The sequence below is a fragment of the Chaetomium fimeti genome (assembly GCF_033439085.1).
Source record: "Chaetomium fimeti strain CBS 168.71 chromosome Unknown B0H64scaffold_3, whole genome shotgun sequence".
Classification (NCBI taxonomy): domain Eukaryota; kingdom Fungi; phylum Ascomycota; class Sordariomycetes; order Sordariales; family Chaetomiaceae; genus Chaetomium; species Chaetomium fimeti.
The window spans coordinates 2,737,412-2,754,416 of NW_026944331.1; the positions used below are offsets into that span (position 1 = coordinate 2,737,412).

The 17,005-nt window shown below is 55.6% G+C and overlaps 5 protein-coding genes across 5 annotated transcripts; 1 reads left to right on the forward strand and 4 right to left on the reverse strand.

Moving 5' to 3' along the window:
• The first annotated feature begins 240 nt into the window (after positions 1–240).
• On the forward strand, positions 241–1,123 carry B0H64DRAFT_124766 (uncharacterized protein). The gene has a single exon (XM_062798022.1). The coding sequence runs from the start codon at positions 448–450 to the stop codon at positions 1,060–1,062; it is 615 nt and encodes a 204-aa protein (XP_062660983.1). The 5' UTR covers positions 241–447; the 3' UTR covers positions 1,063–1,123.
• B0H64DRAFT_124765 (uncharacterized protein) lies at positions 1,124–2,393 on the reverse strand. Its single transcript, XM_062798021.1, has 2 exons — positions 1,914–2,393; positions 1,124–1,834 (listed from the first exon to the last, which is right to left on the reverse strand). Exons 1-2 carry the CDS (start codon positions 2,258–2,260, stop codon positions 1,186–1,188), a joined length of 996 nt encoding a protein of 331 aa, XP_062660984.1. The 5' UTR covers positions 2,261–2,393; the 3' UTR covers positions 1,124–1,185.
• Positions 2,394–3,576: 1,183 nt separating this feature from the next.
• Positions 3,577–6,891, reverse strand: B0H64DRAFT_124775 (uncharacterized protein). The gene is made up of 5 exons (XM_062798023.1): positions 6,548–6,891; positions 6,400–6,487; positions 4,844–6,340; positions 4,519–4,787; positions 3,577–4,468 (listed from the first exon to the last, which is right to left on the reverse strand). The coding sequence occupies exons 1-5, from the start codon at positions 6,704–6,706 to the stop codon at positions 3,707–3,709; spliced, it is 2,775 nt and encodes a 924-aa protein (XP_062660985.1). The 5' UTR covers positions 6,707–6,891; the 3' UTR covers positions 3,577–3,706.
• An 838-nt stretch (positions 6,892–7,729) lies between these two features.
• On the reverse strand, positions 7,730–8,514 carry B0H64DRAFT_440934 (ubiquitin-conjugating enzyme/RWD-like protein; the record flags this gene model as incomplete). The annotated part of the gene is made up of 2 exons (XM_062806523.1): positions 7,730–8,347; positions 8,422–8,514. The coding sequence occupies 2 exons, from the start codon at positions 8,512–8,514 to the stop codon at positions 7,730–7,732; spliced, it is 711 nt and encodes a 236-aa protein (XP_062660986.1).
• A 1,279-nt stretch (positions 8,515–9,793) lies between these two features.
• On the reverse strand, positions 9,794–15,297 carry B0H64DRAFT_124827 (anticodon binding domain of tRNAs-domain-containing protein). Its single transcript, XM_062798024.1, has 6 exons — positions 14,954–15,297; positions 12,745–14,883; positions 12,353–12,688; positions 11,301–12,300; positions 10,822–11,249; positions 9,794–10,771 (listed from the first exon to the last, which is right to left on the reverse strand). The coding sequence occupies exons 1-6, from the start codon at positions 15,143–15,145 to the stop codon at positions 10,022–10,024; spliced, it is 4,845 nt and encodes a 1,614-aa protein (XP_062660987.1). The 5' UTR covers positions 15,146–15,297; the 3' UTR covers positions 9,794–10,021.
• Positions 15,298–17,005: the final 1,708 nt, after the last annotated feature.

Below are 17,005 nucleotides of genomic sequence, written 5' to 3' on the forward strand. Positions count from 1 at the left end.
CCCCACTTCTCTGACGCGACTGTTTTAATGGGCTGCGGTACGGAGGTACATACAGCGAGGTACCTCCTAGAATCGCGTCGTGCAACATGGTTGAGTCTGCCTAGCAATTGTTTTGAGAGAATGGCATGAGACCATATATACCATGAACAAGAGCTAGATATGTGGTTCATATCAATCCTGGAAATATGTAGTTCACACTTCACACCTACCTACATTTGCAGCAGGCCGTGAATTCGTGAACGCAAAAACAGACATAACATACCCCTAACCCTTGGTGTATTTTACACTGTGGTTTATTTTACCCCGCCAACCACTGCTTGTTGTTTAGGGAGGAAGTTGCTTGACCCCCCCTTTACACGATACCATCAACTTCAATTCAACATTGACCCCCCACAACCCTACATACAAACTCGACCCTACGCAAACACACCCGTCCTTCTCTATCAGATGGCGGACCGACACGCGCCCTCTTCCCGGACTCTCGCCTCCGGCGTCTCCAAAGCACGCAGCGGGGTACCATCGAGTTCGAGTGTGCGGCGCAACCTATTCCAGAGCCAACTTACGCGCCGACCTCCCGCACCCTCGCCAGCATCGGAGGAGCTGCACCTGGATGCCGACGCGCACAAGGAGCACCAGCAGCGCCACGGCCAATTCCAGTCCCCGGCCGAACCACAGGACGACATCGTGGTGCGCGACCACAACGGCGAGATCGAGCTCGGCGACCCCCCGACGCCGGTCATCGACGACCCCGAGGACATGGAGGCGCTAGAGGCGCGGCACGAAGACGAGATGGAGAGGGAGCGCCTGGCCGAGGCGGTGAAGCAACATCAGATCGACCAGCATAGCATGCCCGCACAACCCGAAGGCAAGGACCCCACCTCCTCCTCTTCTACTAGTAGCGAGTGCGCTGCCCGACATATGTCTCCTGGTGTTCGATTGACTAAAACCCGCGATTTCGAATCGACTGCAGAGCTCCTCGAGGCCGTCAAAGCAAGCTTGAGAGCTAAAGTTGCGGCGCTAGAAGAGGATAATTGGTTGTACGAGCCAGGAGCGCGACGGTGACGGTACTAGTGACAGGTTGTGTTTATTCATGAAGCTTCGTAGCTCACCCGCATACGGGCCGCGACTTATTTGGTTCGACTTTATGACCTCAATTCCCAGCCCAGCCCCAGGACCCGGGATCGATTAATCCAGCCCCTCGGCAGCAGGCGCCTCTACCCGGCGAGCCGCTGGCCTACTTTGCCCGCCACCGGGCGCGCCACCTCCGAACAGGCTACCCATCATATCAAACAACGGGTTGGCTTGCCTCGGCCGCTGGATTCCAAAGTACATTTCGGCAATCATCTCCAGCGCCGTATCCCATGTGTCACCCAGCTCATTAATGTTCGCCGCGTACTTTGTCTTCAGCTGCCGAAACAAGTCGGGCGTGCCCTTTTGCACCGCCAAAAGGAGCAGGCCAAGGAAGTTGAGCAGCGGCAGGCTGGGGAAAATGCGGGCGTCGGACCCTTGCGAGCTCACGTCCTGCACCGCGAGCCCCTTATTATCCGCCGCGAGGGCGCTGACGAAGGTGCGGTAGGATGCGTTGGCGGCGCGAACGTTGGCGACGAGCAGGTATGGCAGGACAGCGCGGGCGCAGTAGAGGGGTGCCGTGTGGGACTCGTCCTCCTTGTACCAGTCGTACTCCATGCGACTGAGCACCTCGGCCGACTCCTTGGTGCCGAGTATTAGGTGCCGCTCCGCCTCCTCCGCCTCGTGCTCCTCGGCAAGAAGCGCGCCTACCACGTGGTGAAGCTCCGGGTCGCCGGCCGGAAACTCGCCGAACTTTTTAGACCACCTGCATTGTGTACCTAGTCAGCCTCCCAAAAAGAAAAAAGTCCACATCCAAACCAAAAAAAAAAAAAGAAACAACCCACTCAATCATCTCCTTGATAAACTTCTTCCTCGTCGGCTCCTCGCGCTCAAACAGGCGCAGGCAGGTCAGCAGCTTGCCGCGCGAGCCGCCGTCGGGCTTCTGGGCCGCCTGGCGGTACACATCCACCAGCAGGATGGCCAGGTCGCCGCCGCTGCCGCCCTGGCCCGCCCGCAGCAGCGCCTGCGACACGTTGGACAGGATGTCGACCGCCGCCGCCCAGTTGGCCTGCTTGGTGTAGCGCGCCGCCACCAGCCGCGTCTCCTGCGCCGCCTCGTACTGCTCCTCGAACGCCCCCTCCGCGATCCGCTTCTGCAGCCGCGCGATGATCTTTTCGATCTTGGACGCCATGGTACGGTCGCGGTGGGTGCTCGTTGGGGTTGGGTTTGGGAGAGAAAGGGGTGGTTTGGTCGGGCCGAGCGGGAGGGTCGGCGGTGGGGGTCTGGCGTTGTCGGGGCTGATCTCGGTTGGGTGCTGCGGTCGTTTCTTTCCCTGCCTTTGCGCCTTGGTCTCGAAGGGCGAGAGCCGAGAAGGGTGTGGAGGAGGCACAAGCGGTCGGTCGGTCGGTCGGTCTGTCGGGCAATTTCGAAGTGGACTCTACCTTCGGAAGTTCGGGTATGTACGATGATGGATGGTTGGGGTTGAATGACGGGCAAGTTTCAGTGGGCAGGAAGCTCCGTGGTTCCCCCCGCCTTGCCTTCAGCCCCGCCAGATTGGAAGCTGCCCCGCACACTGTTCCTGGGAATACGCTGCACCGTGCGACTGGGGAAAGTCTAATCCAGTTATGGAAATATGTAAGAGTATTATCTTCCTTCCCTTCTGCTATACCTACTATATACCTACCTATCTTACTAGGAGGTACATTAGTTATTAAGGATACTGGAATATAATGTACTATGCTACATATTTGGCGCGGCGGTTTTCTAGAGGGCGTTCACGCGAATTCAAGTTCAGCAGGAAAGGAACAAAGCAAATAACTATGGGTTAAATTCTTGGGTATAATCAGAGGAGTGACTCGAGTTATGTAGCTAAGTTTATGTAGTTAAAGCAAGTCGGACATCTTTGACGACCAGGTGGACGAACTTCAACACCAGTGTCATAGCCGACGGTGGTTACCAGTCACGGCATACCCTAGTACGATGGGCACCAACGTACATACCGACGGTCAGCATCAACTCGAGATCTTAAATCGAACGTGCTCCCATGAAGTTTACTCAGGGGGTATCATCCGTCCATGCGTCTCCGTATGCCATGCTCCTCCCGATGTAAAAGCCCTGACGGACCTCCTAAGCACTAGCCTACAAAACCCTACCAAAAACAACAAATCGCTGTGCCATGCTCAGTTAAGACAAGCAATGTGTATCCCCAGCACCCGCCGTACCCTTACACGCCCAGCCCCGAATGCAAGTATGCACGAAAAGAATGCAACGAATCCGTCAACAGCCCAGCCTCCAGTCGACCCCGTACGCAACATCCTCACCGAGCCTGCTTCTTCTGCAGTAACCGTTTCGACGCGCGCCTCGGAATATCCTCGCTAGGTGAGCACCTCTTCTTCGTCCGGGCAACGCACTTTTCCTCCGCGATTTTCCCCGCAGCTTCCATCTTATCCGTGTCTCCGTTGTTGCTTGCGTCCTCATTGCCCCCTGGATTTTCCTTGTTGCCCGCGTCCTCCATGTTGCCCATAGCCTCCTTTTCGTCCGGATTTCGGCCCTCTTGCGACCGGCCATCGAGCACTTGATTGGGACCCAAACCAAGGAACGCATCAGCCAGGGGCTTTCCTGCTGGTGAGGCCGTCTCCTAGACTCCGTTGGCCTGGGTCTTGGGATCGGCATCTTTGGGGTCGCTCAGGTCAATCAGCAGCTCCTCTTCATCCCTGACAGCGGTTTGCACCGAGTCACTGCCCGCGCTGCCGTTAACGGCGGTAGCAGCACCGCCGTTGTTATTGCCATTGCTGCCCAACCGCGTGAGTAACTGCGCGTTGGGCCGCTCCTGCATCTCTAGCGACTTCATAGGACTGATGTTATTGAGATCCTGCAGGGACACCTGCGCGAGCGCCGGCGACACGCCCGTTTCCATCTCGATGTAGTTCTCATAGGACGGCGGTGATGTCATCGTTGCCGTTAGCCCGGGAGTCTCACCGACAACATCGACGAGGTCTGGGATTTCCGCATCTTGGGCGGCTTTGGTAGCCCTGTTGGGAGTTGCGTAGCCGCCGCCAGCGGCTCCAAATATCGAGTCATTATCGAACGGTGCATCGCGCATGTCGTCGTCAAAGTCTCCCGCCGAAGCGTGGTTGGTATCCATCGAGTCGATGCTAGCCGACCGCTGCAACCGCTTCGACTGCGAGCCGTCGCCGACGCCGGCACTCCGCTTATGGCCAAGCCGGTTTGATTGTAACAGCTCTTGCTTGAAGAGCCGGTTGTCAAGCCGGACAAAGGTCTTGAGCGCATCCGGTAGCGGCAGGTTGTCTTGCTGCAGGGCCTTGTCTGTCGCGTACACGACGATGGGCTTGCACTTGGCCGAACAGGTCTCGCGCATGACCGTTTCGTAGTCCACTTGCTGAGCAAGCAGTTAGCAACAGCTAGAACTAAACGACAGACTAAACTCACCACGTGCTCGACTGTGTTGTCCGCAATGTTGAACGATGTCTTCCACCACCTCTTCTCTCCGGCCGCAGGAGCACCGTCAGCGGGCGTAGTCCCGGACTCGCTGACCGGCACATGAATCCGCTGGTAGACTGTATTCAGGTCATTGACCACGCCACAAAGTGTGTACTTGTGTGTGGGGTTCCACTTCTCATCGGTGGAAGGTGTGGTGAAAAGGGACGACATGTTGCGATTGACCTCATGAATCGCCAGCCTCTCCGGTATGATAACCTCTGTGATGGTTGAGATTAGTGATGACGCATTGGCTCTCGGGCAGGTTTCCACATACCGTTAATGAGACGTTCCATCTCCGCCAACCTGCCCTCGAGGTCTGAGATCTTGGCCTCGTAGTCGGCAACGGTGGCAGACTCTTCAGGTAGCAGGCTCGGTTCACCTGCGTGATCTGGTAGGTAGTACCCACCCTCACCCTCAGCGGGGGTCTGCTCATGTGTCCTCCAAAAGGCGCGGTTCTTGATCCTTCTCAAACTTTCCTGATAGCGGTGTATCGCTGCCTTGATGAGATCCCTGCGATCGTAGGTCTTGTGCGTTTGGGGGTTGACCCATTTTATAAGCTCCTGCTCCCTCCGTATATTGGCATCGTATGCCTTCAGCAAAGCAACCATATCCATCTGCAACTCCTGGAGCTTCTCGCCATTGCTCTTCAGGTACCGGTCGAGGTAGAAAGTTTCGGGCATCTCCAGTGGCGCGGGCAACTCATCGTCTTTCTGGAAGCGACATGTGAGAACTTCAGACGGCTGGCTGATCCAGGCCATCCGCGATCCACTCGGGTCTTCCCTTGCCAACCTTAGATCGACATAGAACAGCCAATCCAGCACATTATACAGATTCGCGGGCATGGGATCGGAGTCTTTGCTGACCTGGAGGTCGAGGAGGCCGAAACGGTCCCCGCCCTGCTGGCTGAAGTTGTCGAGGGCGACAATCTCTACCGAGGAAATGAGGGTTTCCCTGTCCGTCCCCTCGCCCAATCCCGACTCGGCAAAGTTCTGAAAGAAATCCTTCTCTGCGTCGCCAGTCTCCTGTGCTTCTGGGTGCCTGGCGCGGACAAGATTGTCGGCTGTCCCATATGCGCGTTCTGTCTGCTCGAGGAAGGCCATTAGGCGATGAAGTTCGTCGGTCCAAGATAGGGGAGGCTCGTTAATCCATCCGTCGGGGTCCGGCTGGCCAGGTGGAAATATCGCTTCCCCCCGCCACCAGTCGCTCTTGTTGCCGTAGCCGTAGCCGGGGGCCACGCCACTCTCAAGTAACACGTTGCGAACCGCGGGAATTTGTCCAAATATCATTAGGAGGGCTCCGACACGATGCTGTTCCCATTCGCTATCCTTGCGGCATCGCAGGAGGACCGGCATCCCAACCTTCCGAGTCCTAAGGGACGGATCTGAATCGCTTTCCTGCTTCCCCAGCGGCACCATGGCCCATTCCTTTGGATCATAGTCCGGACGGTTGGCAGGGCCAAAGTGTGCCGAAGACTCCCCGTCGTTGGTGATGACACCCGACTGCTGTTGCGTCGGGGGAGGGGGTGGTGGAAATGCGTGCGGAGTCTGAATGCCCGAGGCAGTCAAGGATTCGTTGATGGCTCGTTGTAGTTGATCCTCCTCTTCCTGCCGGTTGCTCGGGGTAGCCGTGGTGTACCCTCCAGAAGTAATATCGGTGAGCCGGCTCATAGGTGACCTGTTATTCGCTCTCGACGGGGGCCGCGACGGTGCGCCGTAGTAGTTATTCGGCTCGGTCCCGTAGATAATGGGCGGTGGTTGGTGGATCGAAAAGGCTGAGCAGACCTTCGTTAGCACATAGCCTAACGTTATCTCCTGAAAAGAAGGTACTCACCTGGGACACCGGATTTATTGCCCGACGGATCCTCACCTTCGCGGCCGGAGGAAAACGCGGCCTCGTCCCACCCGTACTTGCGCTTGAACTACGCTAACGTCAGCAAGCAGGATGCTAGGCGAGGATGCCCAAGAAAGAATGAACTAACCTTAGCAAGGTCATCGAGGATCTCGTTGACCACCGTATCGACATTGCCATGATTGTTCTGCAGCGCAGCCGAGATCATGGAGCGGTCGGCACAGCCTTCGGTGACTATCTCCACCATCGTCACCTGCTCCGCATATGCATCTGCTTGATTGAAGGCCATCCTCGTTGTCCCGCTCCGGCGATGCCTTCGCCGTCAGGGGATGTCAAAGTCGGCTTAATTAGAGCTATCGAGATGACATCTGGGAGAAGCCAAAACGGGCTGGGTTGGTGGGCGTCGTCGGTGGGCGTCGGCGGCGGGAGTGATGAAAAACGGTCGCAATGGCGGGGCAGCTTCCGGATCTCGACCCGTTCTTAACCTAGAAGCTGCTGCGGAATCGGTAACTCCCTAGGTGCGTATGTCTATGCGGAGAGAGATAATCGGTACTGCGCCAGTGGTGGATGTTACAAGGCGCGGATAAATAAAACGACTCGGTTTATTAGTTGCGCTAGAAATGGAACTCGAGTCTAATAATTAGCACATATCATTGAGCTTATGGCGCTAGGTGAGTTCGTGCGTGCTGGGTTGTTGGAGTTGGTCTTCCACTAAATCGTTTGTCTTTGAAGCAATCGTGTGCCGAAGCATGGTGTTGGTGATACCTACAGGGAAGCTACGGTATCTTGGCGGAGGAGGGGCAAGGGTGGGTGAGGGGCAATCACGAGCCCCTGAACACACCACAACCCGGCGGACTCGGGCTGCAAGACCCGGGGAGCTGGGTTACCTCACTCACCATTTTGTACAATAGGTATCCTCTCTTTCAAGACGACCTCTAAGAATAATAGACTCACGCTACCATTGGAAGCATAAACTTGGCCTTTGTATCGCAAAGTGTGTATAGTGCTTTGAAGACGCAGTCTAATTAACCTGTACCAAACCTTTCCCCAAAGCAAATAGCACGCCAAACCACCGCAAATCCAGTAGACTCCATGGTATATGCGCACCTACCCGGGATGTGTGGATCGGTGTGCGTAAATACAACTAAATCCCCCTTCCCATGGTCGTAGACCGTAGAACGCCCCCTTGTGGTGTTCACCAACGCTATGCATGTTGTACCGTGACTGTTGAAATGAACGAAAAAGAAATCAGAAGAGGGAAGCTGGACGGCAACAACCCAACCCACCCGTCATATCCATGTCGCCGCCTTCTTCACTTGTCATCCTCATCCTCGTCGCTGCCCTCAGCCTCCCCTTCATCGTCGTCAAACTCCATCTCGTCGTCCTCCCCAGTATCACTTCCTCCGAAGTCAAACTCTTCGTCCGAGCTTCCGGCCCAGAAATCCGCATCGTCGTCTTGCTTCGGCGGAGGCGCTTCAACGAAGCTCGTGGGCATCTCAAAATCGGCAGGGACGTCCTTCTTGGACCGCGCGACAGTCTCGGTGGCTTTTTCGAGGTATTCGCTGCGGCGGTCGCGGTACATGACGCCGGCGTCGACGTTGGCGGGGGAGTTGATCTCGGGGTCGTCGAGCAGCAGCAGCACGGAGCGGAGTACGCTCTCGGCACCCTGGAGCGGCGACCACCTCTCGCTCGCCTCTTCGCCCGATGTAATGTCCTCCCCGGGCTTGTGCAGGATCGAGATGCAGAGCTGGCCGTCGGGATAGATGTTGGGGTGGGTAATAGGAATTAGGAAGCGGAACTTGGGCGGTTGGTACGGGTACTCGTCGGTGAAGATCATCTCGGCCTTGAAATAGCCGCCGTTGAAAGGGCTGTCGGAATTGATGACCATAAGGGCGAAATGCCACTTGAGGATGTTGTTGTCTTCGTCATCCTGCCCGAGCGATGCTGTCAGAATGACGTTGCGGGGAGGTCGGGTGGAAACGGAGAGGCCGAGTTGGAACCTACATCTTCAAAATGAATCCAAGTCTCCTTCCGTAGCGCCCTCATCTCGCTCATGAGGCGCGTCTTCGCGCCGGTTGGCGCTGCTGTGCGAGACATGGTGACGGGGGGTGTGATCGAACAAGAGCAGCCGGATCGACAGTCGGAAACAGCGGGGGTGTTGGAGAGTTGAGTTCCGGAACAGGATCGGGTTCTGGAATGTTTGGCAGGTGTCACGGAAGGTAAACAACGAGTGACAAAGTAGAGCCTTCTTATCGGTGAGGAGAGAAAAGGTTCAGTCGGTCGGCTTGCCGGAGGGAGACTATGCAGTAATCCGTGGAAATTCAGCGGCGGCGGGCAATACGTGTGCACCTAGGGAAATAGAAGTGAATGACCGATCCACGCTCCTCTTCAAAACTCCATCTAAGTTATTGTGAGGCCCAAGACAGAACGAGGAAACAGGAGAAATAAAAAGGAAGGAGGGTTTGGCGCCGAGGCTGCCTATTTATTCTTAGGTCGTGACGCCTTGCCGATCCATCTGCATGCCCGGATAACTCAGGTATCGGGCAGGCAAAGAGTCACCCGCAAGGTGCCAAGCAAGGGACCTGGGCATGCAAGCAACAACCTTGCGCTGAAATCGCGGAGGTGCCGAGCCAGCCAGAAGCGGGCCCCGCTGCAAACCATGGATTCTGGGAGCGACGGGGAGTGTGATCAGATAGCCCCCGCCACACGTCTCAAGTGACCTCAGCCGACCATAAAAATAACCTCCCGAAGTACCTCGACTGGTAACCCTATATGGAAGTCCGTCCTGAGCGGCCTCGTTAAAGCTGAGTATACCACACTTCCGCTAGATTTTATTTGAAATGAGGTAGAGACCAGAGCATCCAGATTGTTTGTTATCAAAATTCGAAAGAATTACATCATTTTATATTTCACATTTTCTTCATTCCCAACGCCACCGAGATAGAAACCGAACCAGGAGAGCCCGTGCCATGATCGGACAGGGCCTGCTACAAACCGACCAACAGTTGGTGCACCAAATCGCCTCAGAAATGTGCTTCGGTGGCGAAAATTCTCCAGTTCACCAGCCAGACCAACCGTCTTCAGCCTCAGCAATCACATTCCTGTCTTCACTAACGCAGCAGCCACTTCCCCTCTCCCCTTTGTTGTAGCATGGAACAAATCCGAGTAATCATTTGCTTCCAATCACGGAATCCATAGGCCCTTGAAGAACTGGCGAATCCCGGGTATCATTACAGAATTATAACAAAATAGTGACATCCGAAATACAGTACAAAGCCGCCCTGTAGGGTTGTATGCATCACCTGCAGCAGCCGAGCCGGGCCACCAAGCAATGGAAAACAGCCTCGGACTGACCAGCCAAGTAGGTATGTATCATGGCCGGACTACCAAAAAAAAAGAAAAAGAAGACCGGATCAAAGTAGGCTCCCGGAACAGAGCAGAGATGTATCCATCCGAGAGAGAAGAACCCCCGGAATGCTCAAATACCAATAGACCACCGCCTCTCTCTCTTCCTCGACCCGGACCCCGGCCCTGGCCCCGAACCCCCGGCCGCGCCTCCCGACGCAGCAGCAGCAGCAGCAGCAGCAGCAGTAGTAGAAGCCCCCTAGGCTCCCAGGTCGTAGTAGACACACTTGCCGGTGCGGAAGTTGTAGACGAAGGCGTTGGCGGCGCTGCCCTCCTTGCGGGCCTCCCACTCCCAGCGCCACTGCGCGAGCATGTCGTGGAGCTCGCGCACGTACTTCTTCTCGGCCGTGCCGACGGCCTGCTCGACGCGCCGCCAGCTCTCCGGGTCCGACAGGCTGGTGCCGCGGATCAGGTCCACCACCGCGTCCGACGTCTCGATCGCCGCCACGGGCCCGTCCAGGAACGTCCGCACCAGCCGCGACGCGCTCGCGTGCGCCTGCTCCACCACCGCGTGCCGGTTGAACTTTTTCGACTTGGTCTGCGCCACCAGCACGTGCACCTCCTGCTGCCCGTGCTCCGTCGTCGCCGACGTGGGCAGCGCCCCGCCGGACTCCGAGTGTGGCAGGTTGGCCGTGATGCGGAGTTTGGTCCCCGAGCGGGACTCGCGGTCGCGGATTTCGGATTTCAGCCAGTTGAGGAGCTCCTTTGCGGATATGTCGGCATCGGGGGCGTCTTTGCGGCCCATCGTTTTGATTTTGAGCTGATTGTCCTGTTTGATGATGATGATCCAACTGTAGGACTCGTCCCGGTAGCTTGAGAGGAGATCTTCTGGGGATCGGGCGTCGCGGGCAAGCTCGGCGCTGATGCCGTGCGCCCAGAGGGTCTGGAGAAGTTCAATACCCGAGGAGCGGAGGACGGACGGGTCGAAGCTGGCGACCAGGACATCGCACTGCTAGCGTTAGCCACTTACTCCAAAATTAGGGAAGGCGTGAGACTCACTCGTTTTGCGCTAAAGATTCCATGCGTTTCCTCCTCGACCGCCCTCTTGAGAAATGCTTTTCCCGTTGTCTTGGGGACCTGCTTCGCCAGCTGTTTCTCCCAGTTGAGACTGAAACCCACGGCGTGCCGCTCTTCGAACCGGCTCCCGATCTTGGGACGGTGCTCCTTAATCAAGCCGTCGTAGCGGCCGCCGGCAGCGAAGACATCCTTGACCTTTTTGTCGTACAGGCAAGCGAAAAGAATACCCCCGCGGAAGAATGTCTCGTTGATACTACTGAGCGGGGCGATGTAGACCTTGCTGCCCAGGCCAAACTTCTTGGTGTATTCATACACTTCTCTCAGGTGGGCTAGCGTGGACGATACTTTCTCGCTGTATTCGGTCCCATCAAAGAGGACCCTCAGCTTGGAAATGGCCTTGCTAGGAGTATCTGACAAAGTTAGTGAATTTGAGCTATACCATAGTGTAGTGATGTACTGACCTCTGAAGTCAAACCTCTGCAGCTCGTCGACACTGGTCGCTGACATCCCCACGAGAGGTGATCTGAGCTCGCTACGGACCTTGGGCCACGTAAAATTCCGAATGTTGAGTTTGCTGAGAACCTCGGTAGCAGCGTGCCTCGCCCCAACCTCCACACCGCAAAACTCAAAGATCAAATGCAAAAGATCTGAGTGGCCGAGCTGGAAGCAGATCGGCGTCGAGGACGTGGTGGGGAACGCGGTGACGATCTCGTCCAGCACCTTGATGACCTCGGCCTCTTTTAAGGCAAGGTCCAGGGCGTCGGTGGTGACAATGTCAAAGTCGACCTCTCCGTAGACGTCCGGCTGCCCGCCGTCATGGCGGTCGCGGAAGATATTTCCAAAGGAGTAAGAACGCAGCGGTACTGTGCCGTTCGTAATTCTTGCGAGGGAACGCGCATGTCCCATCACCAAATCGAATGGGAGTTGAAGCACCGTGCCGTTTTTGTCAAGCAAGTGCACAGAATTCTGCCCGTAATGTGATGATCGAGGGTAAAGCGAGGATGTCGGCGCCTCTACGGCACCGTGTCGCCGGAAGATGGATATCAGGGTCTCCTTCACGATGTATCGCCGCATCAGGTCGGCGGGACTGGGGATCGACGAAGACATATCCCACGCGTAGTCTTTCGCTTGCTCGATCTGTCGAGCAAACAACGTCTCGAGCATCTTCTGGAAATACGGCGACGTTGGGTCAGCCATGCCAGCGATGGCGCGCCGTATCGCCTCGCTCTCCATCTGAACCGGCATTTTCCCGCTCTTGAGCAGCTCAATGCTAGACGGCCGCTCTTTCGGGCTGTGGGTTAAGAGAGAAAGCAAGACTTCGGTGTGGTTCTTGTCGGCGGGCTTGAAATCTGAGGGAAGAGCCGGTGGATTTCGCCGGACTTGCTCAAGGACCAGAGCACGCTGCATTCCAAGCATCGGGGGGTACGACATCTCGAAAAAGATGACGCCGAGTGAATACATCTAAGGGCGGTTAGCAATTCATCCTACGTCCCGCCAGAGGCATTTAACTTACATCCACCTTGGCAGTGTACGAGCCACTGCCTCCTGTTCTCACTTCAGGGGCAACGTAAACAGCAGTGCCGATGCTTCGGGTCATATCACTTGCGTCCGCGTTGGAGGCAGTCTTATCCATAGCAAGCTGCCCGCTAGTGGCCAGACCAAAATCTCCTATCTTGACATTTTCAACGCCATCTGGGCCGGCGCTGATGAAGACGTTCTCAGGCTTCAGGTCACGATGGACAATGTTGAGGCTGTGAATATGAGCAAGGCCTTCAAGAACTTGACGAAAGAGACGCCAGACTTCCTGGCTCTCCTTGGACAGGTTGCGCGATATCAAATCGCGAAGGGTCTTCCCTCGAATCAGCCTTGGCTACAAAGGGATAGAATGTGGGGATGAAAACATACTCGCTTTTCGCAGTATTCCATGGAAATGTACATGATAGTGCGAAACGGGCGGGCGCTTCCTCTCCTCGTACGGTTGACAGGGACGACGAGTTGATCCTTCGGAACCTTGCTGTTCAAGGTCGATGTATCTTCATCGGATGATGACGCCTCCTCGTCATCGTCTTCGTATTCATCTTCGTCATCGTCGTCGTCGATGGCAGAGCCGTAATCAAACTCGATGTAAGGATGACCGCTGGATGACATGAAGTCTAGGCCCCTGCTCTTGCTCTCGGCGAATTCAATGTTGATACTCCGCGATATCGCATCTCCGGGAGTACTTGGGCCTTCTGTTGACGTATCCACTTCCGCATCAGAATAGTCCGGAATTTCCTCGAGCCAGGTGTTGTAATACCGGACGACGGCGGGATGGTTCATCTGCGAGAGAAGCCTGACTTCCTTGAGCATCTCGGATAGTGTCTCTTGGGATTTCTGCGTGATTTTCTTGATGGCATAAAGCCGGCCATCGATCATCTTGCGAGCTCTTACCACCTCTCCGAAGCCACCCTTGCCCAGCCGAGCCTCTTCCACATAATCTTGCAGATACCTCGAGGTCACGATCCCCCGGTTCATCGAGTTATGGCGCAACCTCCGCGGCAACCCCTGAGAGAGAGAGATCATGGAGCCGCCCATAACAGCGGAGTCATCTTCGGCCAGGATAGGGGCGTTGGTTGCTAAGAACTCGCTGGAGCACAGCTCAAACGCTCGGGGCCGCTTCTTGGGATCTGATTTGAAGAACTTCGCCACCAGTTCCTCAAGCGGACCCGAGAGCGAAAGGGACTCCATCAACGCCGACGGGGAGTGGTACTTTTCTGGCACGTCCAGACCGAAGATCATCTGCAACACGACTATACCAAAATCCCACACGTCCGTCTTTTGGGTGTACTGTGGTTTCGACAAACCTGCAATCTCGGGCGGGAACCAATAGGCCGACTTTGCGGTTCTTGTGGTGGTTAGGCTGGCTACCTTGGTGCACATGTTGTGCAGTTCTCTCTGGTAACCAGCATCGGCCAGCTTCGGGACAACATCACCAGCTGGCTCCCTGCAGAGGAGGATATTTCCGGGATGAATGTCCTGGTGAACGATTCCGTTGTTATGTAAAAATGCAATTGCTTCTAGCAGGTCTGTCGTCCATATCTTAGCTTTGCTGATGTCAATTTGACCGGCGAGGCTCAAGAGTTCATCCACGGGGCCTTTGTCGCTAAGAGGGGTGAGGACACTAATAGTCCAAACGGCTGGAGAAGACGAGTCCGTCTCGCTGATGGAGCGATCGATTTTGAAGTCCATGAGCTCAAGAAGGTTTTGGTGACGAAGTTTCTTGAGAGACTCCAATTGTATCTCCAAAGATTGAAGCTGCCTCTTGAGGTGGACGGAGTCTTTCCCATGGTACTTTAGCTCAACCTGCTTGAAAGCTAGGCTTGGCCGCAGATTCCTCGCAGAGAGAACCGGCTTGACCTTGTAAACCGTGGTCACAGGGCCTTCACGATACACTACTCTTCCAATGACTGTCTGGAAGAACAGTGCATTGCCTGACCTGTCAGTCAACTTGCACGGCTGGTCAAGAACAAGAGCGACGTCGGTATCAGCGGGGTCCTCTGCAACACGGTCAGGCGACAGTTGCTGACTCCTGTTCTTCTTCCTCGACTCTTTTGCCTTGTTTCTTTGCCGTTTGATCTCTTCCTGGACCATATCACCCAGGACCCGCTCCTCTTCCTTGGTCTCTTCGAGCCTCTTGAGAGCTTCCAGCTCCTTCTCGTTCCTGGCTTGTTTCGCAAGCTCAGCCTCGTGGGCAGCCCTCTCTTCCTCCAGAGACGGCAGTTCCAGGCCCTGGGCTTTCTTGACGGCAGCGGCTTCCAGAATCTCACGGATACCCTCAACGATGCGGTCGATCATCTCCTGTTCCTCGGTAGCCCAGGCTATTGGCTGCGTCTCGATGAACTTTTGGATCTTAAACTTGGTCGATTCTCGCAAATCGCCGTCATCCTTGGTGGTCAACAGAGGAGGAGACTTGGGGTAGGTTGCAACGAGGACAACGCCGAGTGTCATTGCAACTTCGTCATCTGATGATGCTTTGATCCTGATGTCAAAACTCGGCTCGGATTTCTCGAATCAAATAGTTAGTTATGGAGAAAATATGGTTCATGAAATGCAAGGAGTCGATCAGTCAGCTTACATGCCACGCACTATGAGCTGTGCTATGCTCAATGAAGTCTTCACCATAGATGGCCTGCAACACCATCACTTCATTTTTCTGCAACTCGTGGTACTGCATCTGAGATGCAGGTTCCCCTGGACTCTTCAGTCCTGGGAAATTGTCGGTCCCATTCTGCTTCGATGCTTTCGCAGGCTTCTTCTTGGCAGCCATCGCAACCCTGAGTGACTGAGTGAATGGTATTTTGAGAGTCTGAGATTCTGAGTCTGAGACTGAGACTGAGACGGTCGAACCTGTGGGTCTATATGCAAGTCCCAGGTAGGTAGGTGACTCAACCTCTGAGTAGAAGGTTCAATGACTGCAACTCGGACGTGGTACCCGAAAGTTACCGTAAATGAACTGCACAGCCAAAAGTGGCCGTGAGACTTTACTTCCGAGATGAGCCCATCGTTTTCTAGAATCTCTGTCTGAGTAATGTTGAGTGTTTGGATGATGGTCCTTGAGAAAGACGGGGACCTCAAAGCAGTGGGGATTGTGTCTCTTGGTGGTTGTCTCCAACTTGAACCAGACCCAACTGACTGAGCTGTGAGAGATGTGGGGCATCTTCAAGGTTACAGCAGCCACCAGGCACCCAGGCACCCTGGTGGCCAGGACTGCCCCACTTACCCCCGAGCAAGCGCTTGCAGGTGACGCGCCCCGTCGCGCTCAGATAAAAGCCCCCACCACTGCCACTCGGTGCCCCACAACAAACCATCCCCTGCGCTGTTGAATGGCTGCATTTGGCAATCAATACACAGGAGTCGAGTAAACAGCAACAACGAAAGGCACGATTGCGCCAGCCTCGGCCGACCGCGATTCATTGATGGGCCGATTCGCAAGGCCGTAAAATCAACCTCGGTGGGCAACATTGTATTTATTTTCAGGAACGACAACAGGAAGTTGCAATGATTAGCTGGGCGCTGAAGCGCAATTCGGACAATTCGCGCGACGCGCCGGTCTCCGGTACGAGAAATCTCTCCACTGCGGGATGGAAAATGGTTGCTTGGGACATAGGACTTACGCAATTGTAGATGACACCACCCAGATTGACATCCCCGATACTCCTGCGCCCGTGTTCGCCGTGCGCGCGTTGAAGACGGCCCTCTTCGGAACCCCCGCACCTAAGGATCGCCGGGCCGCGTCAAGGACAGCGAAGGACAAGACAGCCCAGCAGAATGCCAACGCAGCGCCATCCACGGACAAATCACCAGCGAAACCCACCGGGATACTCCTCACACCCGGTACCGGTACGACGCGCCGAAAGCGCGTCTCGTTTGGCCATGATGTGAAGCAAGGCTCTGGAGGGCAGGCAAGGGCCAGTGCTACCGGACTACCAGACGAGTGCCCCGGGAAGTTCCCAAGCCCATGGGTTGACCGAAACGGGGACGAGGCACAACCCCGGCCAAAGACTCGATTGCAACAGGCCATGGAGAACTCCCGGAAGGGCAACACCAAGAACGACGCAACCGACGAGAAGGATTTCGCTTATGCAGCAAAGGAGCCAGAAGACGCATGGGAGGAAGTCGAGGATGATGAATCAGACTTCGAGGCCGATGTCACCACGGATCTCAACGAGCCGCACTCGCGCTCCGGCAAATACTGGAAGTCTTACTTTGAGACTTACCATAGTGATGCAAAGACGGAGATGGAGAAGCTGGTCAAGTACAAGCATCTCGCCAAGTCTTATGCGAAAATGAAGGACACGGAGGCGCTCGAACTCAACCAGAAGCTCAAGGAAGAACAGGAAAAAGTCAAGGCAATGGAGGAAAAGGTTGCTGAGATGGCCCGGCAGGCAGGATCCACCACCAGAAGGAAGGGGGGAGAAAGCGACCCGGTACTGATGGATGAGCTCAAGAAGCAAACGGCTCTTGCGACGGAGTACAGAATACAAGTGGAGGAACTGGAGTCATTGCTTCAGCACAACATCGAGGAAGATGGGGATGGACGCCAACGGCAACACCGGACCGCATCGCCCCGGACACAACGGACTATAATGGAAGCCCAACGGGAGCTGAGGCGGGCTAGGTCGCAGGT

What these genes read in the sequence shown, in the direction of transcription:
- B0H64DRAFT_124766 (XM_062798022.1), top strand. Translation starts at nt 448, where the DNA reads ATGGCGGACCGACACGCGCCCTCTTCCCGGACTCTCGCCTCCGGCGTC.
- B0H64DRAFT_124827 (XM_062798024.1), bottom strand. Translation starts at nt 15,145, where the DNA reads ATGGCTGCCAAGAAGAAGCCTGCGAAAGCATCGAAGCAGAATGGGACC. An exon ending in GCAGAGGTTTGACTTCAGAG is followed by an intron (nt 11,250 to 11,300) that starts GTCAGTACATCA and finishes TAACTTTGTCAG; the next exon opens with ATACTCCTAGCAAGGCCATT. An exon ending in GAATCTTTAGCGCAAAACGA is followed by an intron (nt 10,772 to 10,821) that starts GTGAGTCTCACG and finishes TAACGCTAGCAG; the next exon opens with TGCGATGTCCTGGTCGCCAG.
- B0H64DRAFT_124765 (XM_062798021.1), bottom strand. Translation starts at nt 2,260, where the DNA reads ATGGCGTCCAAGATCGAAAAGATCATCGCGCGGCTGCAGAAGCGGATC. An exon ending in TTTATCAAGGAGATGATTGA is followed by an intron (nt 1,835 to 1,913) that starts GTGGGTTGTTTC and finishes TACACAATGCAG; the next exon opens with GTGGTCTAAAAAGTTCGGCG.
- B0H64DRAFT_124775 (XM_062798023.1), bottom strand. Translation starts at nt 6,706, where the DNA reads ATGGCCTTCAATCAAGCAGATGCATATGCGGAGCAGGTGACGATGGTG. An exon ending in GATGGAACGTCTCATTAACG is followed by an intron (nt 4,788 to 4,843) that starts GTATGTGGAAAC and finishes CAACCATCACAG; the next exon opens with AGGTTATCATACCGGAGAGG. An exon ending in ACAACACAGTCGAGCACGTG is followed by an intron (nt 4,469 to 4,518) that starts GTGAGTTTAGTC and finishes CTGCTTGCTCAG; the next exon opens with CAAGTGGACTACGAAACGGT.